At 44.2% G+C, this 27589-nt stretch overlaps 5 protein-coding genes across 5 annotated transcripts; 3 read left to right on the top strand and 2 right to left on the bottom strand.

The window, feature by feature from the left end:
- On the top strand, positions 911–2582 carry LOC8079500. Its single transcript, XM_002457078.2, has 2 exons — positions 911–2328; positions 2356–2582. The coding sequence occupies exons 1-2, from the start codon at positions 944–946 to the stop codon at positions 2366–2368; spliced, it is 1398 nt and encodes a 465-aa protein (XP_002457123.2). The 5' UTR covers positions 911–943; the 3' UTR covers positions 2369–2582.
- On the bottom strand, positions 3067–5526 carry LOC8079499 (GDSL esterase/lipase At5g45910). The gene is made up of 4 exons (XM_002454887.2): positions 5148–5526; positions 4829–5044; positions 4325–4750; positions 3067–3673 (listed from the first exon to the last, which is right to left on the bottom strand). Exons 1-4 carry the CDS (start codon positions 5392–5394, stop codon positions 3450–3452), a joined length of 1113 nt encoding a protein of 370 aa, XP_002454932.1. The 5' UTR covers positions 5395–5526; the 3' UTR covers positions 3067–3449.
- On the bottom strand, positions 5681–14634 carry LOC8081396 (histone-lysine N-methyltransferase ATX4). The gene is made up of 23 exons (XM_021456047.1): positions 13429–14634; positions 13115–13170; positions 12835–13042; positions 12612–12725; positions 12440–12508; positions 12291–12356; positions 12090–12184; positions 11916–12005; positions 11377–11512; positions 11218–11293; positions 11030–11132; positions 10779–10903; positions 10384–10529; positions 10174–10278; positions 9729–9793; positions 9280–9478; positions 8764–8850; positions 8610–8666; positions 8440–8529; positions 6981–7067; positions 6348–6422; positions 6153–6253; positions 5681–6054 (listed from the first exon to the last, which is right to left on the bottom strand). The coding sequence occupies exons 1-23, from the start codon at positions 14233–14235 to the stop codon at positions 5964–5966; spliced, it is 3048 nt and encodes a 1015-aa protein (XP_021311722.1). The 5' UTR covers positions 14236–14634; the 3' UTR covers positions 5681–5963.
- LOC8081395 lies at positions 18921–19974 on the top strand. The gene has a single exon (XM_002457077.2). It carries the CDS (start codon positions 19011–19013, stop codon positions 19731–19733), a length of 723 nt encoding a protein of 240 aa, XP_002457122.2. The 5' UTR covers positions 18921–19010; the 3' UTR covers positions 19734–19974.
- Positions 21093–24771, top strand: LOC8081394 (vesicle transport protein SFT2B). The gene is made up of 6 exons (XM_021457925.1): positions 21093–21287; positions 21388–21441; positions 22035–22108; positions 22360–22472; positions 22593–22651; positions 24430–24771. The coding sequence occupies exons 1-4, from the start codon at positions 21171–21173 to the stop codon at positions 22400–22402; spliced, it is 288 nt and encodes a 95-aa protein (XP_021313600.1). The 5' UTR covers positions 21093–21170; the 3' UTR covers positions 22403–22472; positions 22593–22651; positions 24430–24771.

Below are 27589 nucleotides of genomic sequence, written 5' to 3'. Positions count from 1 at the left end.
ACTTGATTGCCAACTTGTACTGCTTGATTGCCAGCCAAGCCACGTGGGCCTGTTTGGTTCCTCGTTTTTTTTTTAACACCTATCACATATGCAAAGAGTACTAAATATAAATTATTTGTTATAAAAAAAATACAGTTAGAAAATAATTTACGAGACAAATCTTTTAAGACTAATTAATTTATAATTGAACATTAATTATCAGATAAACGGAAAAGCTACGGCTCTGTTTTTAAGCACATGATCTTATAGGTCTAGTCACGAACAATTAAGGCTAGTCCTAGAGGAAGTTTCATCTTATTATTTCCAAGACTCATATATGTTGGAAACAGTAAATTTATTTCGTATCTCTATATCACATCAGGTTATTTAATGCTAATGAAATTCGTTTGAAACCCCTACTAAGACTAGTTTAAGTATACTGGATATAAGAAAAAAAAAAGATAAAGAGAGGTAGAGATAGATATAGGAGTATTGGGGAAAGAGAAAGTTTGTATTGTGAAAAAAGAAAAGTGCACCGAAAGTGAGAAAGTTAAGTATTTGATGAAGACAAAATTAAATCCTTATAATATCATTTATTTATTTATTTATTTATTGAGAGAAATATAATTTATTCTCCTGTGTGCATATGCCCGATGTAATCTTTGGCTCCTGAGCTCGATTGAGCTTAGCTGTGAAAAGCGGTATTTTTTTTTTCGTCGCCCTTCGCTGCTTTGCATCGTTTCTGTTTGTGGTAGTCCATGTTTCGTTTGTGAAAATGGGATGGGCTTCCGACTCGTGATCATCGGGGGCAAAGGTGCGGTTGGGACTTGGAGACAGCCGAACTGCCCAAGAATCGGACTCCGATCAGCAACACGCCGCTATAAATATGGCATCGTTGAAATTGAAACCCCACGTTTGTTCACGGTCTCTTTGGCATCTGCCCTGCCGCGCCTCTAGCTAAAGGATGGCGCCGTTGCGCAGACGTGGCGCCGGGAGCGCCGCCTGTTGGCTATCGCGGAGGCGGAGGTGCCGGACTAGCGGGGTATACGACACAGGCGGAGGCGGAGGCGGAGGCGGAGGCGGAGGCGGAGGCGGGGCGTCCCTCGAGCTCGCGGATGACGTGCTGGCTGCAATCTTCATCCGGCTCCCCAACGCGGCCGACGTAGTTCGCTGCGTCGCCACTTGCAGGCGGTGGGCCAGCGTGGTGGCCAAGGAGGCCGACGCTCTGTCACGAGCCCTCCGCCTTCCGCCTCTCCCTGCCCTTGCCCTCGGCTTCTTCCACCGCAACCAGGATCGACGACAGGACGCCGGCGGCGCCGAGACGACGAACACGCGCAAGCGGAAACGCCGCCACGGCTCCACCGTCGACGAGTGCTCGACGCCACCGTGCTTCGTCCCGACGGCGTCCGGCTCTCGGCTGCTCGGCTTCAACTTGAACCTCCCCTCCGGTACCACAGAAGGCCTCCAGCACCATGGCGTCGACGCCTTGGATCTCTCTCGCCCAATCGCGTCACGCAACGGACGCCTCGTCCTCGAGCTCCACAGCGTCGACGGAAGCCTCAGGCTGTGCGTCTGCAACCCCATGATGGGAGACGACGTGGCCGTGCTGCCTCCTCTGCTCGGCAAAGACAGGCCCAAGGTCTACGCTTGCACACTGCTTACCGGCGCCGACCTCGACCGGCCATCCTCCGCCGACTTGTTCCGCGTGCTCATCGTCTACAACCGCGACAGGTTCACCGCGCTCCGTTCCTACTCGTCGGACACCTGCAGCTGGAGCAAGGAGGCCATGAAGACGTCAGGTCCCAAGCTCACCAACTGGGAACTCGGCAAGCTAGGCCAGGGCATCGTGCTCCACGGCGGCGTCGCCTACTGGCCGCTGAAAAGCTCGGCACTAGCAGTACGCTTCGACACGCCGGCGCCGCCGTCGCTGGTGCGCATGCCGCCGGACGGCGTCCCCAACAAGATCAAGCAGCTCCGCCTGCTCAGCGTCGGGCCCGATGGGAAGCTGTGGTTCCTGGACGCAGCGTCGAACGGCGAAGGATGTGTCAGTGTGCTGTGGACGGTGTTCCACGAGACAAGCACAGGCACAGGCACCGGAGAATGGGTGAGGGGAGGTGCCGTCAGACTGACACGGCTCAAGGTAAAAGGTGCCATGGACATCAACCTGCGTTGGTTCTGCGAGAAGAGTGGCATCCTCTTGTTCACGCTTGGCAGAGGCAGCAGTGATCCTGGAACCTTTGCGATGAACCTAGCAACCAAGCAAGTGGACAAGTTAGATGACTGCAGTTCATGGAGAAACTTCGTGGGATATGAGATGGATGGGGTCACTTATCTCAGGTCCATAGCCCACTGATCATATATATATATATATATATATATTTCCCTTTAATGTATGTAGGATCTTGTATAATGTTATAATGGTTAAAAATAAGGCGATAAGTTTTGCAATCCTCTGTTCCGATTTCCTTGTTCCCTGCTGCCACATGTCACTCTTCTATATATTACTCAAAATATACATACGTGACACAAACTTTGAACTAGTATGAGACCGACAAACTATATGCAAGTTTATACTCCCAAGTTATGTACGGAAGTTTAATATATGTAGCACAAACTTATGGAAAATTTATTTTTATATAAAAACTAATATGGGCCACAATAACAATTCTTATGTGAATCAAAGAACGTTCACTAGATTAGAATTTAAGGAACGATCTGACTAACTCTGCGAGTTTCTCTTTCTTAAAACATTCATTTCTAAACAAGTTTTTATTTTCAAAAGCTACAAAGTTATACTTCTAACTTTTTATACATACCATTTTGCTGGATGGAATTTGTCACCATAATTTATTACCATATGATTTTTGTCAAGACAAACTTGCGTGACAACATTTTAGCATGACGTTGTGTTTTCTTTTGTAATCGAAGGAGAGGGGTCTGTATATTACTCATAAGATACATACCTTAATATATATGACACAAACTTGAAATTAGTTAGTACGAGACAATATGCAAGTTTATACTCACAAGTTATGTACAGAAGTTAACTTAGCACAAACTTATGTAAAATTCATATAAAAACTAATATGGGCACAAAAACAATTCTTACGCGAAACTAAAATATGAGTCCTCTGAGTTTTCACACACACACACACACACACACACACACACAGTGAGTTTGAACTTTGAAGTATACACAACATGAATCATGAATGACAAAAAAAAAGTCGGTAGTACTATACTGTATACATGCCATAGGACAGGAATACAGGATGTTTAACAACAAAGTTATATTAGAAAAAAAAAAAGAAAAGGGTGTCGATAGGAAGCAATTCACAGCTACAGTAACTGATATACGTACAAAAGCTTCCTATTCTCGTGTGTGTAGAATATACGGTACCGGCCGGCCGCACCGTATCCGTATGTGGAGTGTTATAGCCGGCGGCTGTGGAGGCTGCAGCAGAGAGACCTCAAGGGTGGAGGATTGGCGGGTCGGCGAAGGGCCCGTAGAGCCAGCCCTTGGCGATGTGGCCGTAGGCGGCTTCGGTGAGGTGGGCGCCGTCCCAGCTCCAGTGGTTGGAAGGGTCCTGGCACGCGTACGCCCCCGGCTCGCCGCACTTGGACGTCAGGTTGAAGTTGTACTCCCCCACACCTGACGCACCGCAGCACGCTCGCGGCATCTGCTTCAGCATCCCTGCACAATTCCAAAAAAAAAAAAAACGCCCATCAGAGTGAAGCCCAAGTTGCAGAGCAGAGGCGCTGGAGCTGCAGGGTTCGTGTTCGTCATCACCCCCGTCTATTGATTACTCAGTTACATCACCTTTAGTTAAGTGTCAGTGTCACCTTCGATCACCTTCAGCCAACCAATGTATGCAACGGAGGCGAGGCGATCGAGCTCCGTCATGGCGTCATGCCGCCACCGAGGCACCACCAACACCTACCTTACGTACGCGAGAGCGAGACCAGCACGCAGCTGCCGCCGGCGTTCCTCAGTCGTCGTCAGCCGCTGCCGGCCGGTTCAAACACGAAACTTCGCAAACAAGTACGCGCGGAATTGTACTCAACCACCCCTGCGAATGAATTCCGATTTGCTGCTAGCTCGCCAACAAATGCACGCGTCGTCGTCTCTGCCCGCGTCACCCCTGTGGATCCCCTGTCTCCCGGCCCGGGCTGCTAGCCACTGACGTAAGGAACCGAACTTGCAACAGCCTTAGACGCGAACAGCTGCCGTGGCCACGGGGGCACCGCCGGCGCCGGCGCCGGGGAAGAGAGATCGACAAGCTGGAGTACGAGGAGCGAGGGACCAGCAGAGCAGCATGGAACAATTAATATGTAAGCAACTCACCGTACTCCTCGGCGTGGAGGATGAACTGGATAGCCGGCGTGTAGTAGTCAGCGTAGACGATGCGCACGGCGGGGTGCCTGGCGCGGAGCTCCTCCACCTTGCGCTGGAGTGCGGCGTTGTGCACCCACGACAGCGTGTTGAGCTCCTTGACGCACCCGCTCCGGGGACCGTACGCCGCCGCCGGCTTGTCGCTGAACGTGGACAGGAACATGGGGAAGCATCCCGTGGGGAGCAGCCCCGGTACCACCAGGTCCACGGCGCCCTCCGCGATCAGCTCCTCGATGCCCCGCGCGATGGCGCCCACCACGTGCGGCACCAGCGCGTCCACCTCCTCCAGTGGCCGGAACGAGAAGATGGTCGACCCGTAGTCGTTGCCACCGAACTCTCCCACCACGAACAGCGACCGCCGGAACAGCTCCCGGCACTCTGATGATATATATATATATATATATCATGCGTCAGACGCCATGGGTGACGTGAAGGATGTCAAGAATTCATGGAAACCTTGCGGGGAGCTGCAGATGCTGGGCTTCATGTCCCGGAACCACCCGATCTGGGTGTGGAGGGAGCCGGAGCTCCACACGGCGCGCGCCAGCCCGTGCTCCTCGAAGAAGTCCATGCCCAGCGCCGTGGCGCCCGTGATGGCGAAGTTGGCGCCGCGGTGGAACGTCGCGTTCTTCGCCTTGGACGGCGGCAGCAGCGGCAGCCCCAGCTCCTGCGCTGCTCACCACACGCGTGCAGACGACAGACAGACAGACAGACACGGTTCAATCTCCTGCGCTGCTCATGCTCGGAAACGGGGACGGATGCGTGCGTTGCCTACCGATGAAGTCGATGACGACGCGGCCGTCGGAGACGCGCCCCGTGGGGTAGCCGAAGTAGGTCATGCCGTACGGCGAGCGCGCCGTGGCGAGGTAGTCCGGGATGCCGTCCACGCAGAGGTTGCCGGTGTCCGACAGGGAGTCGCCGAAGCTGAACACCGCCGCGTACTCCCGCGCCACGGCCGCCCGCGGCGCCGCCAGCAACGGCACCAGCAGAGCCAGGCACGCCAGCAGCAGTCGGCGCCTCATGGTGCCGCGACGGTGGCTTCAGTCCCGTGTCGACGGCCGCCCTGCTCGCCCGCCTGTTTAAACTCTCGTGTGCGGACCGGGTCGCCGGACGGGGACACGGCAGGCCTGCTCGGTAAAACAAGCATGGATGATGGTTGGATTGGAGGGCAAAGAAGCAAGATTAGTACCAGTTCGTCAGTTTGATCAGGTCCTCTGATGCAGACATGGACACGATGGGGGTTGTTCAGAAAGGTCAAAGGAGTGGTTAAAATACTTTGCTGTCATAGACAAAGGCAGGCAGTCGATAGTATCGAATTGAGTTTTTCTTTTCATTTCAGAAGTCAGCATTCTTATCCTATCTTATTACAGCAATGAAAGAATTTACAATGGATGACTGACTATGGCTGCCCTAATTACAATTCTAAACAAAATGGTTCAAACCTTGGGTAGCCGCGAATTATAAACTTTTGATGAGTAATATAAAACGAGAAACTAACGAAAGAATTTCTGGGAAAATTGGCTGGCTTTTGGCTTCTGTAAGGAGTTAGTCTTAATCCCTGTTTGTGGGATCTGTTTACTCTTCTAGCCTTCTAGTTCATGTATCCACGACAGTTAGGAGCTTTGCACAGGCATGGAACCTTGCAGTCTTCGGATTCGTCAGGGTCAAACAAGTAGTCATAGCTGCACATTCAGAAGCAGCATTAGACGCCATTCAGGGTCTCATGTCAATGAAATTGCAAAAGTTGTGTTAGAAGAAAATGGCAGGGCTGAGGAATTACGTTAGTTCTTCTCCAGCAGAGACATCTCTCTTGGCAATAAGAATGATCTGGTTCCTGTCACCGCTGACAGTCATGATCCTAGCGTAGCAGTTTGGCATACACTGAAAGGACAAAACAAAAATTCAGTTGTCATTGTGGCAGGCTGCTACATCTACATATGGCAAGAAGATGTGAAACTGAGGTATGGAGGTTTACCGAGTGATTAATTAGGCGTGCTATGTTTCCCTTGTCAGTAGCATCGATGACAACATCTTCGCTTATCTTGAACAACTGCACCGCAGAATAAAAGAGACAATGAAACAGGGGGAGCAAAGCAAAATGTTCGGTATCAACCACACATAGGTTATGGCTCTTTCTTATATTACAACAAATTGCATCTGCAGCCTCTTATGTTTTCACCAAAATTCAAGACTACAAGTTTCTATTTTCTTCTATATATATGCTCTTCCTTGAACTTTAACAAGATTTGTATTGTAAGGCCTTGTTTAGTTCCAAAAACTTTTTGGTTTTTGAAACTGTAGCACTTTCGTTTTTATTTGACAAATATTGTCCAACTATGGACTAACTAGATTCAAAAGATTCATCTCGCGATTTACAGGTAAACTGTGCAATTAGTTTTTGTTTTCGCTTATATTTAGTGCTTCATGCATGTGCTACAAGATTTGATGTGACAGGAAATCTTGAAAATTTTTTGGTTTTTGGTTGAACTAAACAAGGCCTAAACCTCAAAACTTGGAGCAAGTATGCAATCAGCAAATTCTAAGTATCTATTTTCCCACTAATAACAGGCATTAGCAATACATGTAAGCACAATAAGTGATAACTCACATAGCAATCCTTTTTTTCTCTATGGTACTGTGCTTCCCTCAAATCAGCAACACACCGCCTAACTTGTTCACCACGATACTCAATAACCTGGCACAAGATAATTAAGTTGTCAGCTCACACATTATTTCTCAAACGAGTAGGAGAACTAGGCACCATTGCATTAGAGAAAGCGGTCAGATGGCACATTAAGGACGAACTCCACACTTGCAATGAATGGAGACCAAACAATTCTAGAAAAAATGGGATACAATTGTACTGTATTGTATGGATATAAATGTTTCCACCGATTATCAGTTGCTGAGACAAATGAGATCTATTTGGGGGGTTTATTAAGCTGAATACTCAACCGAGAAACAAATACTCCCTCCCATGGTTCTTAAAGCATTAAGGCATGGCATAGCAACCCACCATGCTCTTGTCACCTAGGCAGTTAAGGCGTGGCGGGAAGGCAGGCAAGGCGGACGCCAATAGTGCCATACATGCAGATAAGTCAAAAAGGAAAGGAACAATAAACCCCTTGAATAGGCTATAACCACAACAGCAAATGAACCTACTAGCTAAGCCCAACCCGAGCCAGCAGCCCACAAAGACCCATCCCCTCAGACTCCCATCTCACACTCCCTACCTCTGAAGAATAGAGCCCTGCTTGACCCCCCCCCCCCCCCCCCCCAACACACACACACACCCACCCACCCAATCACACAGTTAACACCTGCCTTTTCATATAACAAAGGTTATAAATGGCAGGCATCAAGCCATCAATTAAATGGTGAGGGAGAGGATACATAAATTAGGTAAAAATGCATATATTTGTGGATAAACTATAAATGTTAGGAATGCATACATTTGTGAACAGAGGGAGTAGTAAATTACAGAATCATTTCATTTGGGGCCTGCTTGGGAAGGTCGGATTTCAATCACTATTAAATTTGAAGTGAAGTCCTAAAATTAATGTCAGGAGCAACTTCCCTAATTCAGACACCCCTTGAGGCCTTGTTTGGATGTTGTCGGATTCACCTCAATCCACATGTGTTGAACTGGATTGGGGTGGAATTTAGTTCAAGTTCCACTCCAATCCACCCCAACACATGTGGATTGATGCGAATCCGACTACATCCAAACAAGGCCTGAGAGAGGTATGTCCATCTCTGGATATATATAGATATCATATATCAATGCCAGCAGGCCATCAATATCCATTTGATGGAACACAAGCTCACAGATTACCAACTGCACTCATGTTACCTAGACACATGAAAAGGTTATTGGTGGACACCTAACCCCAATTATTATTATTTAAAAAAAAACTTGTTTTCTTAGATTTTGAGCACACATTAATGCCATATCTGCATGTTCTTCAAATGTCATCATTGATTATTTGATATACCTAATGAACTGACTGGATAAGCTATGCAAATAACTAAACATAATATAGATGATACAAGTCAACATGCTATACCATTTGCCCCTCCTGAATATTCCTTGCAGCAAAGAGCCCCCATCCATGAATTCCAGATCGACCACAAGAGACCCTCAAATTTTCAGTTTTCTGCAACCATCAGTTTGTTTATCAGTGTGCTGGCACAACCTTGTAGTATCTAATGAACAGCAGTTACTCAGAGACTTAACCTGTAAATACCCAAGTCGCTCTTTAAATGTTGAAAAAGATTGATCGTCCTTACGATCCTGTTAACAAGGAACACGAAATAAGGTGAATAAATGAATCTGCATTCAGAAGTTGCTAAGGTGAAGAAAGTGCTAGCACTCAGAATGAAACAATTACCATGCACGCATTAAGGCCATCAATAAAATCCTGGGAGTGGTGTCGAGGTCCCATAATCCGGTGGGCAATAGCCTCTCCTGGTTCTTTCTGAAAAATGGAGATAACTTAGTAATTAGTATTTACTGTTCAGTACAATAGCCCTAAAGGCTGAACAGCAGGAACCAAAAATGAGACCAAGACAAAGATCCATAGGACACAATAACTGGTAATTAATCTGAAACAAGTCGATCACAAGATAACTAGAAACTAGCAGTAATTGCAACAATGCTCAATGATAAGAAAGCATGTGTGATGCATTCATGTTCCTGAACCAGCAAACAAGCCACATAGTTGAACAAAGAAATTATGAGTGAGAGAAAGAATGCAATATACAGAGGATGTGCTAGGAAATAATTAGTAAAAGTAAATGTTTAAAAAAGAATTCAAAATTCACCCATGACAATAAGCACCATCTTTTCTCAAAAATTAGGAATAGAGACAATTAAGAGCAATAAGCAGATGAAAAAAAACAACTACCTTGTATTTCGACATTTCATAGGTCAGGCACTTTGCGACTAGACAGTCAGAAACTATTGAAGGAAGCACTTTCTCCTGGTGATTTTCCTTCCTGACGAGTCTTGCAGCTGTCTGTTTCTCACCATTTTGGAGAAAAAATTTGGTAGAGAAAACACCTTCAGGTGTCTTCACTATCAACACATTGTCTGGGTCAGGAGTACTACAGAGGGGAAACAATTGCATATCAGGTGTCAGCCACGTATATTTGTGGTATTTAATACTTCAGCGTATATTGCCACTTTTACTTGGGATCACTATGAAAAAGACCTGAAAGAACACATCCACATGTGGCCATGACCCTACATTACAGTTTGTTTGTTTGTTTGTGTGTGTGTGTGTGCGCGCGCGCGCAAGTGAACTGAAATGATTTGACCAGAACAAAAGAACTGGGATTGGAAAGAAAGTGTTACCTGTGAAAATCACAGTAGGAAACCATTTTTATAGTGTGCCTGCCACTTCTTTCAGAGCATTGCAACTGCAAGAAAAAAAATAACAGTTCAATGACCTGTCTAAGAATATGGATAGGGAATAAATATTTCATTTTAAACAAATGTACAAGTCATGCTTAATTTACTCTAAAACCTAAGCTGCAATGGAACTATTTAGGAAATAAAAAAACAAAAGTACAAAACACGCAAAAAAAAGGTAGATTTTACACAACAAAATAATGATGGTTAACAATACTACCATACAGTTTGAGACTATGCCTAACAATAACATAATATCAACCTAATAAGCGGACAGGGCTCATCATACGTGAATAACATTTTGCATTAGGGTTAAGCACATGAAACAAGGAAACACAAACAATCTTTTTCATCAAAAATAGCCACTGCAAATTGTGAAGCATTCGACCTCCATGCGATATGCAGCTCTTGATGCACACATTGCATGGTAATACGTAGAGCACTTGTGGCATTGTGTGCAGGCACCATGTATTTGCTTGCATATGACGCAAGTCTGCAGTCAATATGAAAATGCAAATATTAGGTGAAATTTGAATGGAAAGCACAGAAGTTAAGATTTTGGAAGCAAATTGTGAAAATATCAATTAAAAATATCAACCTTCTTAAAGTACTCTACAGGGATGCTCATTATTCCCATAGCTGGCTCCATAGTCTCCTCAACCGGAAAAGAGACTTTAGGCTGAAACCAGGCACATGTAACATGAACCCACAATCCCTCAATATCTGTTGGCTTGAGAGCACCCCCTGTGTTAATGTAAATTTAGTAGTACAAGTTAATAGCTTCAAATAACAATAACAGACAGGACATCTGAAACAAATTTCAAGCAACAATAGAATATATATATCAAATAAGGAACAAAATTTTATCATGGTACGAGTGTCACTAACAAGCATCACTACAATGAGATTATTTGAAGAAAAAAATCTTTAATGGCTGGTGAACATAGTGAAACAGCTGTGTATATGGCTACAAATTCCAATTATAAGCAATACCTTTGACAGGGCATAGGCAGCATTCTCTTTTCTGTTGGGGGAATTCACATGCTCGACAAAGCCATGTTGTAAGATCTTGTACAGCTCGAGCTCCATAGCACTCTTGGTGAACAGCTATTTGGCACCTGAACAAATAGACATCAGAGTGGTAATGCAATCAATTACGAGTCAAACATCAACATGGTCACCTTAAAACATACAGTAAAATATAAAATTAAGGGAGCTATACAAAGCCAGGTCAGCAAGAACACCTGTTGCAAATTATAATTTTGTTGTAGTCCCAATCCTCAACCCATCGACAAACAGCACAGCGTTCAGTTGTCCATTTAGCACAGACAGGACTGTAAGCATTAGCTGCAGACATCAAAGCAATCAATTACATAAGGTCATATCACAACTGCCAGCTACACAACAAACAGAAACTCAAGCTGAAATGCACCTTGCAATTGTAGCAGCTCTTCTTTCTTAATGCCTGGGTTAGAAGACTTCGATGCCCCACAAGGAATATCATCCAGCTGCAGGTAAGTTCAAGAGACCATGTGTCAGTTGGTCTTGATGTTTGCTTGAAAAAAGGTTAATGAAGATCTACAGGGCTTACCAAATTAATGAGTGGCTCCCCTGTGCTCTTTTGTCTAATACTCATCTTCCAATTCTTTTTCCTTGAGCCAGTATGCTTCTCCCACTCATTCAGACTCATCATCCTTTCCTTGCAAGACTTACATTGACATAGTATCCTGCCAGCAATAACTCAACTCAAATCAGCTTACAAATACTAGCATGCAGAATCATTGCAACACACAGACTGCTAGTATTTCTCGGATGCACAGGAGAATGGTGCATCATTATATTAAAGTTGGTTGGGTGTTTCTGGTCTACATAGTCAACATTACACATCACCACTGACCCACTAAATAATCCTTCAAAGTGAGTATTCACATGACACAGAATGTGAGCCTACTTTAGCCTGCTCTCACAAGTCACAACACAGTGAATAATGTTCTAAAATTTGTGTAAATAGTATTGAGCAAAAAATAAGACACGGTAAAATAATGTAGAGTAATGGCAATTAAGAAGATTTAAATTAAAATGCTATGTTAAGATTCGCAGTGAGATACCACCAAAATACAAAATACTTACATGTGCTTCTCAGGTACATACAGTGCCTCCTCGCCGTTGCAGCAAACAGCTATCATTGCGGTCAGTTTTTCCTTTGTAGTGCTAGCACATCTGTGGAGAAATACATTAGGTATGAAGTGCCTATTTACTCAAGTAGCTTTGTATCCATAGGTTAGAGAGCAGTAAACAACTTACTCTGAGCTGTTGGAAGTATTCATTTTTTCTGTTGCTGGAACTGTTTTCCGTTTTGATTTGCAATCTGGACAGTAATAATCTGCCTTTTCCAAATCCTATGACACAATGCCAAGTTAACAAAAGATATTGATAGAATAGTTGGATATAGATATCAAGCAATAAGGACATCAAAATGTCATCATACAAAGGTAAGGAAATAACCTCAACATTGTTGCATGTCAGGTCACATTCAACATGAACCCAAATCTGGCACTCATCACAACAAACCTGGCACAAAGTGCCTTTCAAATCAGTACCCAGAAAATTCAAGAGGATATACAACCAAAGCATGTATTCTTCTAAGCACTTACCCAGTTTCCACCATCTGTGTGGTGCCAAATTTTCTTGCATATGCCACAGTATTGTTTTGACTGCAATAACTGCAGAGTAAATCTTATACACATGAGTCATCGAAAGGAAGAAAGGATGTGTAAAGAATACCAGAGATGAAGCATCTCACAACTGAAAAGGTTAGTCGCATACCTTTTCACAGTGCCTACAAAGCACCTGCTCACCCCCTTGCTTCCTTTTCTTTGAAACCTTGGATGGTAGGCGATTACCACAGCTATCACAAGACAATGCCAATTTGCCAACAACCTGCAATTAGGATTAAATTGAATCAGCGAATTAAATTGCGGCCAGCTAAAGATGTATCAAGCGAAGTAGCTTCACACTGAACTTGTACAATTTCACCGTATCAGGTTACCTGATTATCAGATTGGCACTCTTGCTCGTTATTTGAAGCAGCCTCTTCCTGAAAGCCATTAGGATCAGACTGCTTATTTACAGACTTCCGCGGTGAGCATACCCCATCCATTTCGAGATCAAAAAAACCACGTTCAGCAAGAAAAGCCTCCTCAATCGCTGCACGGAATTTGCTCGGTCTGAGCTTATACAGAGGCTGTCCTTGAAACCTGACAGAACAGAGGATCATCAGATACAGACCAAATTAGGAACACAATGTTCAGCACATTCCAGAATTTTACCTGTCTAGGTAGTCCACAAAGGGAAAGATCATTCCTTGCTTAACCCATCCATAGTCCTGCAAAGGGATGTGGCAGGGTAAGGCGGTAAGGACATGCAAACGACAAAAAAAAATGTTTGGTTTTCCAAGTATATTTAGTACTCCTGTTTCGGTTACATCCTGTGAAGTCAAAACTTTTGTCGGCTTTCGTAAAAAAATCAAAGTTTTATATCTTTGGTGGTATTTAACTATTTATATATATCTTAATAAGTTGCGGGTTCATTATTCGGTAACCAAACAGCCAACAGAAAGCAGCACAAGGAAATGATTAATTACCCTGCCATGCCCGTTAGCGGAATAACCGAAAAACATGACGCAGAGGGCGCCAGGAACGCAGGAGTTGAGCACAACTTCCGGCGCATGCTGCATGGGATCAATCACCAGCGCAGGCCACGTCGGGGACTTCTTCCCAGACCTCGCCCACACAACATCCCCAAGCACAAAATCCTCCGGCCAGTAGAAATCTTCTTTCTTATCACTGGCCTCCCTCTTGGGCTTGCACTCCACCACCACAGGTCTCCCCTCCAGCCCACCATTGCCATCAGCACCACCTTCCAAGGCGGCATTGCTCACTCGAACAGTGGTGCCCTTGCCACCAGCACCACCGTCCGAGGCAGCATTGCTCACTCGAACAGTGGTGCCATTGCCACCAGCACCACCATCCGAGGCGGCATTGCTCACAGACGTGAGCACACTACCACTGGCAGCTCCCCCAAAGCTGCCGCTCTTGCTTATGTTACGGCACGCACGGTACAGGTCGGCATCCGTGGGCGCCGGCCGCGCGGGCGTCCACACCGCGGTCTCCACGGGACCAAAGGAGTCGCCTTTGGGCTCGGCCATTATCACCTCGACGTTGTACACCTCCCCGTCCCTCTTCTCCACCCCCAGCCCGCCGCCCGGCGCGGGCAGCGACACGACCACCGCGCGCTTCTTGGCGGGCGGCGGCATCGAGTCCCTGAACCGCGACGGGACGACGCGGTCGCGGCGGCGCTTGGCGGGCGGCATGCTGACAGTGGGGCCAGGCTCCCCGACCCCCGGGACGGCGGCGGTGCAGCGCTTGAGCGGGATGCGGGACGCGGGCATGGCACCGGCACCACGGGCGGAGGGGGGCTAGGGCATGGGAAACCCTAGAACGTGGAATCGGGCGGGCGAATCGGGGAGGGATCCAGTCCAGCGCTTAGGGTTCCGCCTCCTCCGCGAGCGCCGCGTCGGGATTTAAGCGAGCGCGGTGGGGAGGGGGGTTCGGGGCCGCGAGCAGGGGATTGGGGGATTTGGAGATTTGCGGGGGGCGGCGAGTGGGAGGTGGAGACGGCGCGCCGACGTGGGGGCGAAAATTTGGGTTCCCTCCGCCCCAGTGTCGGAATCCGAGGAATTGGGGGGTTTCGAAAATTTCGAACGCGATGCGGTGGTCGGGGGAGACAGGGAGGGAGCGAGCGAGGCGAAGATGTGGTGGGGGGGAAGACGACTCGGCGGCGCGAGGTGGTGGGTCAGGTGGTGAGTGAGACTTGGGAGTTGGGACTGAAGCGAGGCGCCAGGTGGGGGCCGGAGTCTGGAGGGAAGCAAAAAGTTTTCGCGCGGATCTGGGCCTCGTTTACTTCCAGAAAATTTTCAAAATTTTTCACATTCTCCGTCACATTAAATCTTTAGACGCATACATGAAGTATTAAATATAAACGAAAATAAAAATTAATTGCACAGTTTGGTCGAAATTGACAAGACGAATCTTTTGAGCCTAGTTAGTCTATAATTGGACAATATTTATCAAATACAAACGAAAATGCTACAGTGTCCATTTTCCAAAAAATTTCAGAACTAAACAAGGCCCTGGAATTCTGGGAATGCCGGACTGCGGCGCTACTCTTCCTTCTCGGATAAGGCATTTCTAGGGGGTTTGCTCCAAAGAAAAAATAAGACCATTTTGTACTCTTATTAGATAATCTAAATTCTATTTGAAATCAAGAAAAATTAGAATCAAACTGAATCCAGTTACTATGACAGAGAGATCTGAGAGAGAAACCCAAATGAGAAAAGACAATTGGGATAAGGCATCTTTTTAAGACCACGGCCTTGTTTAGTTCACCCCGAAATTAAAAAAAGTTTTCAAGATTTTCCGTCACATCGAATCTTGCGGCACATGCATGAAACATTAAATATAGACGAAAACAAAAACTAATTACACAGTTTGTCTGTAAATCGCGAGACGAATCTTTTGATCCTAGTTAGTTTATGATTGGACAATATTTGTCAAATAAAAACGAAAGTACTACAGTAGCGAAATCCGAAAATTTTTCGAAACTAAACAAGGCCACGTTCTCGTTTTGAGATACGATATTTTTAGAGTCATGTGCAATCATTACTCTAAAGAGTAACTAAAAAGTAACTAAGTATACTTTTGTTGTCTTATTGATTAGGTCATGTGTAACTATTTTAGTTCTTGTTCTCAAATACGATTTTTTTTAAAGCCACGTGCAACCGTTGCTATAAAGAGTAACTAAGACTACTTTTTTATCGATTCGTTGATTGAAGACTAACGTTACAAGAAATACAATAAAAAAATACTCCATTCCAAATTGTAAGTCATTCCAAGAATCTTGGAGAGTCAAAGTATTTTCATGTTTGACCAAAATTATAGAGTAAAATACTAAGATTTGTAACATAAAGTGAGTAAAATATAAAAATATAATTAAGGAAGAATCTAATGATATTTAGTTGGTATCATAATAATTATTATTTTATCATATAAATTTAGTCAAACTTTGAAAAGTTTGACTCTCCAAGATTCTTAGAATGACTTACTATTTGGGATGGAGGAAGTAGGATATAAGAGCATTGGACAAAGAAGGATTTAAGATATAAAAAACTAGTCTGTGCCTAAAGGCCAAGTGCCATGTGCAATGAAGTAGGTATCTTTAATTTGGGTAAGGTGCAATTAGGAACATGTGCAAACGCTACTTAAAATTCTAAATAGGAATTAGGACCACTTTGCAATCTAAGACTCGGATATAACCATTTATAATGGGAGGAACTAAACTATTGTTAAGATTAGAGCAAATCCAGTCATCGAAGAGAGGATGAGCTAAAAAGGTAATAAAACCAACTGTGAGACAAAAACGAATGAGAAAAATAAAAAAGATGACTTTTGTTGTGGTGGTTTTTGTTTATTGACCTGAGTGACTATCCCTTGTAGTTATGTTGAAAACTAACCAACTGGGAGAAGAATAACAATCTAGTGCCATGATACTTGGTTTCAATGCTAGGTATGTGGCATTAGGAGGCTCTTACGATGTAGGGGTTAGACCTATTATGAGGATTTTCATTGGATTGTGTTGGTCTGTAACTTATCGTTAATATTTTTTCAAGCATGAGAGGGTTTCGATGAGATTATGGTCGAGACCTATATTTAGGTTGTCAAGGGTTTAGGCTCTAATAAGTTTCTCTCCATTGACAGGCTTAGAGGAAAGGTTGGTCATGGTAGGCTGACCTGGTAGAGCGAACCAGAGGGGAACAAGGAGGGAACCTAGGGCCCAAACAATGATATATTGTGATTGGAATGTCTCTCTCTTCCATCACTTCCATCCTAGCGAGGCCACTGCTTCATGCATCGCTCACCACTATTACTCATCACTCGTGCACTCTACTATGGTTAGTTATGTATGATAGATGAAAAGTGACCTAGTGTGTGGATGACATAGAAATGGCGAAAAGATAAACACCAACAATACATTGGCTCCAAGAGTCTATCTAGGTGGAGAAGTATAGACATTGGATGAACCTCGTAAATGGAATTCAAATTTAGATGTTAAGGACATAGGTGGGACTCCCGAAATGGTTCATAAACCCTGTGTAATTTACTCATTTTTGTTCAATTTTAAACTTAAAGTCAAAAAATTGATAGCAAGAGCTACACTTATGACTGTTGGAATGTGTTTCTCCCCATGGTTTATATTGTATCATCAAACATTTTTTTGTATAGTTTAGCGATGATGTGAAGCTTATGGAGCCATTGAGGTAGATCAATGGTGTAGAACAATAGGAAGTGCAAGATAGTGTTGTCCGGTGTACTTGAGGTCCCATCCCAACATATCATTGTCAATAGTTGCCTAAGCTATTTTGATTGCCTCATTTATTTGTTGTTATTACTGGATTCCTTGAGACTGTGTGTTAATAGTTGTATTGTATAGTCTCAACTTCTATGTTATTTTACCCCCTTCATCCATAAATGGTAATATATAGACCAAATAAAAAGTCAAATTGTATAAATTTTGATAGACAATTAGACAACTTATAAGCAACCTTAGAGCATAAAACATGCATCAATAGTTTACGTTCAAAGAGCCTTTGAAATGATATTGATTTTTTAGTATTTGACTACTATTACAAGTTAAGGTTCAGAATATACGTCCGTTGTCAAACTCAAAGCATACATGTGTGTTACTATGGGCATTGCAGATGAGTTAGAATGAAATTAGACTAATTATTTATATAAATAAATAAATTAGTATAAATCAATTAATGGTAATGGATGTCAAACTCTATAAATTTTGATAGACAATTAGCCAAATTATAAGCAATCTTAAAGCATAAAACATGCATCGATAGTTGTGTGTTCAAAGCGTCCTTGAAATAATATTTGATTTTTAGTAATTATCTACTACTATAAGTTAAGATTCAAAATATACTTCCCTTATCAATCTCAAAGCATACCCCACGCGGTGCTATGGGATTGTGGACGAATTAGAATGAAATTAGACTAAGTTACTTATATAAATAAATAAACTATTACAGATTAATTAATGCTAATGGATGGTATGGTATTAAACATATGTGACGGTGGATTGCTGAGGTGGACTGCCTACATGTCGAGGTAGAATGACTAGTGGGGTTTAGGATTATAACATAGATATAGCTCTAGCTATAGATATAGATATAGATATAGATATAGATATAGATAGAGGGATAATAGTTCCAACACATCTATGCATTACAATGGGATGTATTTTTAGAGTAAATAGGATATTATGTATGCATTGTTACCTATACGAGTTGTATCGACGATCACATCATTCGTTCCACTTCATTCGGGATCATTTTCTTCACCATGTATTCTGTTATGTTTTGAAAACTGACTCCGCACTATGACTCAACATACTATTCTAATTTGTATTTGTATGGTCATGAAATAGATTGAGCTTACCTGAATAATAGTTGCGAGTGACGGTGGACGAAAAAAATCTTTATCATTACTATCATGATTACATAAACTAATACTGTCCCCGTTTTATATTATATAAGACATTATTATTATTATTATTATTATTATTATTATTATTATTATTATTATTATTATTATTATTATTATTATTATTATTATTATTATTATTATTATTATTATTATTATTATTATTATTTATTAGTATACATCAGTTTTGCTATATAAGAGCCTATTTGGTTCTCCTTATTACTAAATTTTAATCAGTTAAACTTTAGACATTTTAATAGCTAAACATTCAATATTGACAAAATAAGAATTAAAATAATTTATTTTCATTAGTGAAAAAATAGCTAAAATAATTTTAGCTTACTAAAATTTAGTAAGAGGAGCCAAAACAATTGAGCTATCCTCCCCGTTCATCTTGCTGCGACAAAAGGAATTTTCAAAAATACAGAAAGAACCTCCATAGCAAATGTTCCTTTGACCATTGGTCAAGAGAGTCTCCGTGCCGGTTCTTACCTGCAGCCCAAGAAAGAAAACGGCCCATTAACCCCCGCAACTCCCCAGGTCGAGCAAGGCCAGCAGATCTGCCCCAAAACACCCCACCGCCGCCGCGACCGCGAGCACCTCCGATCGAGCCCGCGCCATGGAGGACGTCATCACCGACGTGCCGCCGCCGTCCCGCTTCTCCCCGGACGACCTCGACAACTTCGCCGCTCCGCCAGCGCAGCCCACCCCCATCCTCGTCGTTTCCCCCAACCCTAGCCCACCGACCCCGCGCCTCCTCATCGTCTTCATCTCCCCCACCTCCCTCGCGCTCCTCGCCTCCCCGCCGCCGCTCCACGCGTCCCTCCTCCTCCCGGACCTGCCCCTGCACCCGCACTCGCACGCGCCCATCCGCGTGTACCTCCACCCCTCCGGCGCGCTCCTCGCCGCCGCGCACGGCGCCGTCCCCGCCCACCGCGCGCGCGCCGCCGCGAAGGCCCTCGTCTCGAGGCTCCAGCCTGAGGAGGTGCTGGTCCTGGACGCGGTCCGGAGCGGGTCGTACCGGGGCCGCCTCGCCGCGGACGAGCCCGTGGAGGGGAAGCTGGAGACCCGCGCGGCGCGCGCGCGCGGAGGCGTGGGCGCGGCCAGGGCCGTCGCGGCGCTGGCCCCGCCTGGCAGCGTGGTGGACGGGCTCGGCGCCGCCGTGCTCGCGGAGTGCGAGATCCGGGGTAAGGCGGCCAGCATGGTGGTGACGTGGCCCGCGGGCGCCAGGCCTGCGGAGTTCGTGGTCACGCGGCGCGTGGCAGAGGAGATCGGCGTCGACACCGGCAAGGCTGCGGCGAGGGTCTCCGGCCGGCCAGAGCTGGATGCGTTGTACACTTGAGATTTCTCTGTTACTGCTTCTGATTTCGTTGCCTGTTGTCTGACGAGTGACGAGTGAGAGCTGGGTTTGAGACAATTTGGGGAGAAATCTGAGATCTGTCAAAAGAGTTGGTTTCGTGTTTGGCGTGATTTGAATATGAATTCTCGATGCCGATGAACAAATTCTGATCTCAGTTGTGTCATCACTGAGCTTCTGTAGTGATCACTGAAGTGGCCTTGCCTTTGCTGCTGCAGCATGCGAATGGATTGCCTTCCTCAGTAGAACGTGTTTCTAGCAAGGTTGTCAAAATCCTATTCTACTTAGCAAGGCATGGACACAAACTTTGGTTTGTCTGAGAACATTCACAATGGCCCTGTTTGGAGGTTAGATAGCGTAGGACTAGCCCTGAACAACCTCTAGCCGAGGTTAGAATGAAAAGAAATGTGGTTATCTAATCATTTGACTCATTTAAACCATCTTTCTATCCGAATTTGATGTGGCAGGCTCTCGTATGGCCTCCTTCCACTCACAAATGACACAAATAAATTATTTTTACAAATCAAGCATCTAAACCATAATGAATTTTAATTTATTCATACAAATGAAATGTCTCACACGAACTTACAAGTCCTCAATAAAGCTAAACAAAAAAATAATTACATTCCATGAAACAAAGCATGAGTAGTCGTCCGAGCCGTCTCTGTCCATTGTGAAGTTCTTCTGCATAGAATGGGCGAATATTAATACTTGCATAGATCGGTTGGTCTCTGTTGTCACGATGATGATGCCTGCCGCCGCTGACATTGACACCGACCACCATGGCGTGATCGGCCAGGTAGGGCGAGCAGGGGGCAGCAGCCATGGAGGGCACGCGGGGAAGGCGAGCAGGAGGACGCGGCCAGCAACTAACCTCGGTGGCGGCGGCGGCACCACAGTCGCTAGGAAGAGGATAAGTCGCGAGTTCGCGACCCCCATGTGTGATGAGGATGATTCCGTGCGGTCTGAGTTGGAAAAAAAAAGAAATTATTGTGGTCCTCATCAGAACTAGCCCAAATAATTACCTCTTTGAGAGAATAGTTTTTTTTGATGAGCTAGTTAAAAAAAAACTAGCTCTAACCTTCTTGTTTGACTACTTTTAGGCTAGTTGAGCGTATACTAGCTCTAGCTCCTGGATCAAACAGACCAACCTTGCTTTGCATATCGCAGTTGGGATTTGCAAATGCAAAATTACTACCTGTTAATTGTCATCCCTCCATGGTGAAGTAATAAAATTATCCGCAGAATGTGAAGGCAAAATACGGAGAAAAACGGAAATCGGGCCGGATTCTGTGACAAAATCCAGTCATGGGCTGTGCTAAACGTAGTGGAGTCCGGCCCAGGAGGTCTTGTCCCACTCCCATCCCATTCCAACTCCCCTCGTCTCGTCACCTACTCACCTCGTTCCCGACCACGCCAGCCATGGACGCCCTGACGCGCCTCCACCGCTCCCTCGTCGGCGGCGACGACGACGAGGATCCGCCGGAGGACTCCATCCTTGCTGACACCGAGGGCCTCTGCTCCCTCTCCCCTCTCCAGGTCAAGCAGCATCCCCCTCTCTGAGACCTCGGAATGCTCCAAGGATTTCATGACTCTAGCTTGCATCGATCTGATCCGGTCTTCCGTTTGCGTTGTTCAGAGGATCTACGCCTTCGCGGCATGCTTGGTGGCCGGACTCGCCCTCATGATCTTGGTACGCTCTTGCAATCCGTCGCCCGTATAGCTGTTAGAGAGTTTGAGCCGCTGCTAGCTTCTCCTGCAGGTGGAGAATTAGCCTTTTAGAGATGCTATATATTCCAGTCACCTGTACTTCATGCCTTTGAGAACTATAGTTGCAGCTGTCCATCTTGTTTTATTTGTTTCGAAACATTTGATTGACATTGTGGCTCAGCGAATTAAGTTTGATGTAGTACTAAATACTTCCGAATTGGTTATGTGGGGATGATAATTTGGGAACAGGAAATTTGGTGTTGGTCACATTAGTCTGTTCTTCATCAGAGTTGCCTGTATAAAGAAGCACATTGTTTAGCTTTTGTTCTAAGAGTGTTGGAAAACTAGTGCTACTGTAGCTCTTAGTTGCCGTGCAGCCAACTCCACATTTGTTTAGGAATCATATCACCAGAAACTCAGGACTTTGTGCTAATCCTTAAACCATGACCTATTGTACACTATTTAAGATAAATATCATGGCAAGATCATCTTCGCATATTTGTTAGGTTCCAGTAATGAATTTAAGCTCCTGATATCATGTGTAGTGCACTGCTTACGTTTAACTCTCTTGCGCAGTCTTTTATTGTCTTCGTGAGACCTATCAAGTTTGCAGTCATGTTTACGTTTGGAAACATATTGGCAGTTGGGAGGTAATAAGACAGTTTCTTCATTTGGAACTTTCTTTGGTTTTGCTTCCATATCAATATTTGTCCAGTTATCTGTACATTAAGTGTGCATGCCGATAAATATGACATCAATTCTTAATATAAAGATACACAATTCTCCTGCGTATTCGAGAAAAGAATAAATATGAGGTCAATACACTTGTTCTCTATTTGTGTTAGTTATTTTTCTTGAATATTTGCCATATGCTGATTTCAACCTTTGTTTGGCAGCACAGCCTTTGTTATGGGGCCACAAAAACAGATAAGGATGATGTTTGATCCAGTTCGTCTGTATGCGACAGCTATTTATGTTGGATGTGTTGTTTTGGCTCTAATCTTTGCTCTTTGGGTTCGTACTATTTGAAATGTCCATTTTCTTCTCACAACCTTATTCTCATAGTAAAAAAGTTGAATAGGAATATCAAAATTCCAAAATAACATGCTTTCTGAATTTGGTTTAACTGTGCAGATTCATGACAAGCTGCTAACGCTGATTGCAATCATATGTGAGATCTGTGCCCTATTTTGGTAAGGTTTCTATCCTTATAAATAATGCTAGTGACCTGTAAGTCATAAAACCACTACTCTACTATTGATGTTGAATGCAAATATGCCTTCCTTAAAGTGACCATGACAAAATAACATTTCGAATGTTACCCTTCCGAATGCCTCACAAAAGCTGCCATTTTTTTAATCTTTCTTATGAGGATAATAAAAAATTGTTATGCCCTCTTCTGTTTTCCATGAATCAACTGCAGCTGTTAGTGTTTGTCTATATTATCCATGACTTCCGCGATCATTTTATATAGTTAGCATGTTCAATCCATGTCAAATAAACAACCAAAGTACTCAGAGGACTTTTCACACCCCGTTGCCACCGGTGAGCACCACCGACGTGAGGAATGCAAGGGGAACGCGAGATCGGAATGACAGAGGAAAGATTCCCCTTGCTGAGTTCTATTTGTCTGAAATGCAATAGTTCCCAGAGTCTTACAGCGGTAGACTTAATACAGACTGGGTTCTGCCCTCAGGGCCCCACAGATGTCGCTTACATAAATGAACGGATACGTAATCATAAATGGAAAAAGCCTTTCAGCTGGTATGCTTCCTTAAGTTAGGCGTCGTCGTGGGCTTGACCGGACTACCTCAAACTTATGTACTATTAGTGGTCTGGGTACTGATAGCAGTAGCACCATTCTTTTGTGCTCTGTTACTCAATGGGTTTGACATGTTTAGAGGGAAAAACGTTAAGGCTAATTTGTATACTTACATAAACATAAACATCTGTAGAGTATTTTATGTGGTACTTTTAAGTGGTAAGTGACAATTGCAATTTGCAGAAGATGCTTCTAGTTTTAATACCAGAAATTTAATGACTAAGCATAGTATGAAAATCAAAGTTTTCTGAACTATCTTCCCAATTCTGGAGTATATGTTAGGTTGGCCACTGTCTGTTCATAAACAGCATGGCTGCCAGCTTACCAAAACTGTTAAGCTGGATTTTATAGAATTATAGATTGTGGCTTGTGACTGGTCATACCTTGTCTTTTTTGAAGAATGGGCACATAATGTGCACAGTGCACCATTTATATATTTATGAAGCAGAAGTTTACACGTAGGCAACCTAAGGAGGCTGCCTACAGGCTACAGGGGCACCAAAGAAAAGAATGAAAACAGAAAAGCAACTGTGCAAAAAACTATACACAAGATAAGGTGTCTTATGCCCCCTGCAACAAAGCTGCCAGTTCTTTTGCCTCAGCCAAACCCCAAATCTTCACTTCTTTGATTTTGCTTCTATGCTCAAATAGAACTGGTATAACAGATATGTACTTCTATTGTGGTTAAATAGAACTGGTATCATCTTCTATGCTGTCATACAATTTCATTTTTGCACAATGGCCATTTGTGGTTCTTAGCGATCACATGTCTTGGAAAACTTCATTGGGAAATTTAGTTTGAATGATTTTCTTACTACGTAGTAATAGCAGCTCTGTAGTTTTGACTGGTTTATCTACTCATTTTTTAATACTATATACATGTGGAATCATTGAATAACATAGGTTGGAAATTAACATCTCTAATGTGCTTCAGTTGGATTTGACCAAATTTAAGCAAATAGACCATTTTTTCCCAGGTGGTGATACTGTGACACTATAAATCTTGATCTTAGCAATTATTTTGCTGTTTGTTTGCATCTTGATCTCCTCTTTTCTTTTCAACTGAATGGCCTATTGTACAGCAAGAGAAAAATTTTCCGAACAAACCAACTTATTGTGCTTGTGTATTCTCCATTTTCTGCGCCCCAGGTACAGTTTGAGCTACATTCCATTCGCGCGAAGGATGGTTTCTGACCTGATGGTGAAGTTATGTGACACTGAACTTTGAGCTGCTGCGGGTAACATAGCACTCTTCGGGGTCTGTGAAATCAGGGAATAGAATGGGTGCTTGGTCCTTTGCCCATTTCCTTTGGGTTTAACATTGTTTCGTAAACTACGAGCTAGCATGGTACTTATTTTGTGTAAAAATGAATGCCACAATGCAGTATTTTGTAAAGCTTTTACTGCATGCTTAAAACAGAGATTTCTGGTCTTGTCTAGAGAATAATTTTAGAAAAAAATAAAACTAGTTTCATATTTTTTGGAGCTAAATCAGTTTCTGTGAATTTGCCAAGGCCACCATCAAAAGTGCTTGATGCAAAACAAGTGTTTTAAAAGTTGAGGGGTAAGGTAGTCGCCGCTCCTAGAGTTGCCCAAAGTTGATACAACCCACGCCGGATGTACATTGCCTGCACTTTCCAAGAGGAGACGGATAGTGGTGCAAAGCATATCACATATTCCGATGTCCAAGCGAGGTGAGGAAACTCAGAATACAAGACTATATCACAAAGTTCAAAATAGTTAATTACATATTATTTTTGGTATTTTGCTGATGTGGCAACATATTTATTGAAGAAAGAGTTAGAAAAAAAAATTCAAGTCTTATTTAGACTCTAAGTCCATATTGTTCGAGGTAATAAATAACTTTAGACTCTATAATAAAGTCTGTATTGTGAGTGCCCTAACCAGCAAAATGTCATCGCCATTAACATAACCCCAGTAATATACAGGTGCTGCGTGAGTTGTTCCCACCGAACAAGCAGAGTTGTTCCCACCGAACAAGTAGTGCCGCTGGCATGGGCCTACTAGCTGGCTCCGCAGATTGTGATAACTATAGTTTTAAATACACTAGGGATGATTCAAACGTGCGATGTACTACTCTTCTAACCACCTAAGATTACTAAATACATTCATCTAAACTGCAAGCCATGTGTGTTGCCGTTGATGTGGATAAAAATTTATTACCCTTGTGTGATCGGAAAAAAAACGAGGGGTTTATAAACCGATTTTAAAAGTTGAGTGTTTTGGGATTTTTTTTCTTCTACTAGCAAAACATGTCCGTGCGTTGCAACAAAAGGAAAAAAAGCTTTTAAACCTTAATGGAAAGGGATCGTAATGATATAATTTCTATTCATAATATAATCTTTCTATAAAACTTGAAATTTATAATTTATTTTACAGTGACTATGATATCCATAATATAACTTAGTGTTTTCATTAATATGAGAATATCTTATTAAATTTGTATCAAATTAAAATATAACCTTGAGATTCTTTTGGTGTCTTGTTCCAAGACAAAAAATAGATTTAAATTAAATATCGAGCTTTCTAACTTTTTTAGGACCCATAAAATGTTTAATTATAGTTCTCAAGGAGTTATTTTGCCGACGTGATAAGAATTGGTTTGTGCGATAATGATTATGACGAGAAATCTCTCTTGAATTTTTACATGGCAGTCTTCATCGATGATTCTAGAAATACATTTTTTTAGACTAGATTAAACAACAAACCACAACAAACTGATTTAGTTCATGGACTAGTGATCGAGTTAGATTTCAATGAAAACAACTTTTTGTAATCAATACTACATCAACAATTTAGTGAAAAAAAATCTTTTGTAGGGAAAATTGATAGTAACTTTTGACGTTTATATCTATACCTAATACTAAAGAGGCAAAAACTGTTTTGAATGGATCTAAAATCTAGATTTGGTTCCATGTATGTCCGGCCTAGAAACTACATAGCGATTTGATACTTTACCTTACGTGACACGGAGAGAGGAGTCCTATTTTTTTTTTCTCAGGTAGAGTCTGATGAGTACATAAGCTAAACATGGTATAATTAGCAAGGGAGGCCAAACCAAAAAAAAATACCAAACCAAAAAATTGGTTGAAATTTTGCCTATTCAACATCTTATTAGTGATAGAAATATTTATTTATTGATAGAATTATGTATAAAAAAAGAAAATACAAAAAAAACACAAAAAAGGGAAGCACGAGACACTATAATCTAGGAGCAGGAATTAATAGCACTTGATCTACCGAACTATAAACGGTAGAAAACGGAAAAGGGAGCGGCGGAGCCCGAGGTGGCGGTGTCCGAGTAGGTCGTTCGGCATAGCAGCGTCGCGGGAGGCAGCACAGTCTCGATCCATGACGAGATGTGCACACGACCTATTGGGACTCATATATATATAGGAACCCTGTGTCGTCGTCAGGTCGCCGCACGCATTGCGATTGCATCTGGTGGAAGGGAAGTGGTAATCGATTCTTGATGGACGACGACACGGCAATGACGGCCGCCGTCGCCCAAGCCCAACCACGGCCGTCGCCACCTCGCGCCGCAGGAAGTGGAAGGGGCTTCTTCGCGTTCCTCAAGGACGGCGTCCTGGTCACCACGCGCAACCGCGGCCTCTTCCTGCGGCTCGCCGCGCTACACGCCGCGCGATGGCTGGCCTGGCTCGCCGTGAGGTTTCTCGCCTACTGGTATCTAGGGCGCACCCTGGGCGGCGCCGCCTACCTCGTCGTGAAAGTGGCGATCATGGTCCTCGGCCTGGCGATCCAGTTAGCCACGTACGGTCTGCGCCGCCGTGGCCTCGTGCTCGGCTGCCTCCATCGACGGCGTCCCTGGCCGCACGACGACGCTAACGTTGGCCTCCTTGCTAGGGGAGGTGAGGCGCAACCTCAGCGGGTACGTGCAGACGTTCGTGTTCGTGCAGGTGGCGGGGTTGGCCTCCTTCGTCGCGTGGATGCTGGTGACGCTGGTGACGCTAGGCGTGTTAGCTGCGGTCGATGCCTACGCGGGCCGAACCCCGGCCGGCCGCATTCGCACTCGTCTTCTTGGCATTGCATCTCCACTTCACAGCGACCCTTGTCGTCTCCATCTACGACTACGCCACGCGCCAGGTGGCCGTGGTCGTGTCGGTGGCGGAGCCTGGCCTGCGTGCCGGGGGCGCGTTGCGGCGCGCGCGCCGGCTCACGCGAGGCGCCAAGAAGGCGGCGCAGGCCACGCTGCACGTGCTGCTGTCGTGGGCGCTAAACAAGGCGGTCTGGAAGATGTACGAGGTCGCCGTGGCGCGGGTGCCGGATA

Source organism: Sorghum bicolor, chromosome 3, assembly GCF_000003195.3.
Source record: "Sorghum bicolor cultivar BTx623 chromosome 3, Sorghum_bicolor_NCBIv3, whole genome shotgun sequence".
Classification (NCBI taxonomy): domain Eukaryota; kingdom Viridiplantae; phylum Streptophyta; class Magnoliopsida; order Poales; family Poaceae; genus Sorghum; species Sorghum bicolor.
This window is presented reverse-complemented; position numbering and strand designations above follow the sequence as displayed.

Coding starts and splice junctions, on each gene's coding strand:
- LOC8079499 (XM_002454887.2), bottom strand. CDS start 5,394: ATGAGGCGCCGACTGCTGCTGGCGTGCCTGGCTCTGCTGGTGCCGTTG. Junction 5,045..5,147: donor CGTCGTCATCGACTTCATCG/GTAGGCAACGCA, acceptor TGTGGTGAGCAG/CGCAGGAGCTGGGGCTGCCG. Junction 4,751..4,828: donor CATCTGCAGCTCCCCGCAAG/GTTTCCATGAAT, acceptor ATATATCATCAG/AGTGCCGGGAGCTGTTCCGG.
- LOC8079500 (XM_002457078.2), top strand. CDS start 944: ATGGCGCCGTTGCGCAGACGTGGCGCCGGGAGCGCCGCCTGTTGGCTA.
- LOC8081396 (XM_021456047.1), bottom strand. CDS start 14,235: ATGCCCGCGTCCCGCATCCCGCTCAAGCGCTGCACCGCCGCCGTCCCG. Junction 10,904..11,029: donor AAAATTATAATTTGCAACAG/GTGTTCTTGCTG, acceptor CTATTTGTTCAG/GTGCCAAATAGCTGTTCACC. Junction 9,794..10,173: donor GAGCTGCATATCGCATGGAG/GTCGAATGCTTC, acceptor TTTTTCTTGCAG/TTGCAATGCTCTGAAAGAAG.
- LOC8081394 (XM_021457925.1), top strand. CDS start 21,171: ATGGACGCCCTGACGCGCCTCCACCGCTCCCTCGTCGGCGGCGACGAC. Junction 21,288..21,387: donor GCTCCCTCTCCCCTCTCCAG/GTCAAGCAGCAT, acceptor TGCGTTGTTCAG/AGGATCTACGCCTTCGCGGC. Junction 22,109..22,359: donor AACATATTGGCAGTTGGGAG/GTAATAAGACAG, acceptor TTGGCAGCACAG/CCTTTGTTATGGGGCCACAA.
- LOC8081395 (XM_002457077.2), top strand. CDS start 19,011: ATGGAGGACGTCATCACCGACGTGCCGCCGCCGTCCCGCTTCTCCCCG.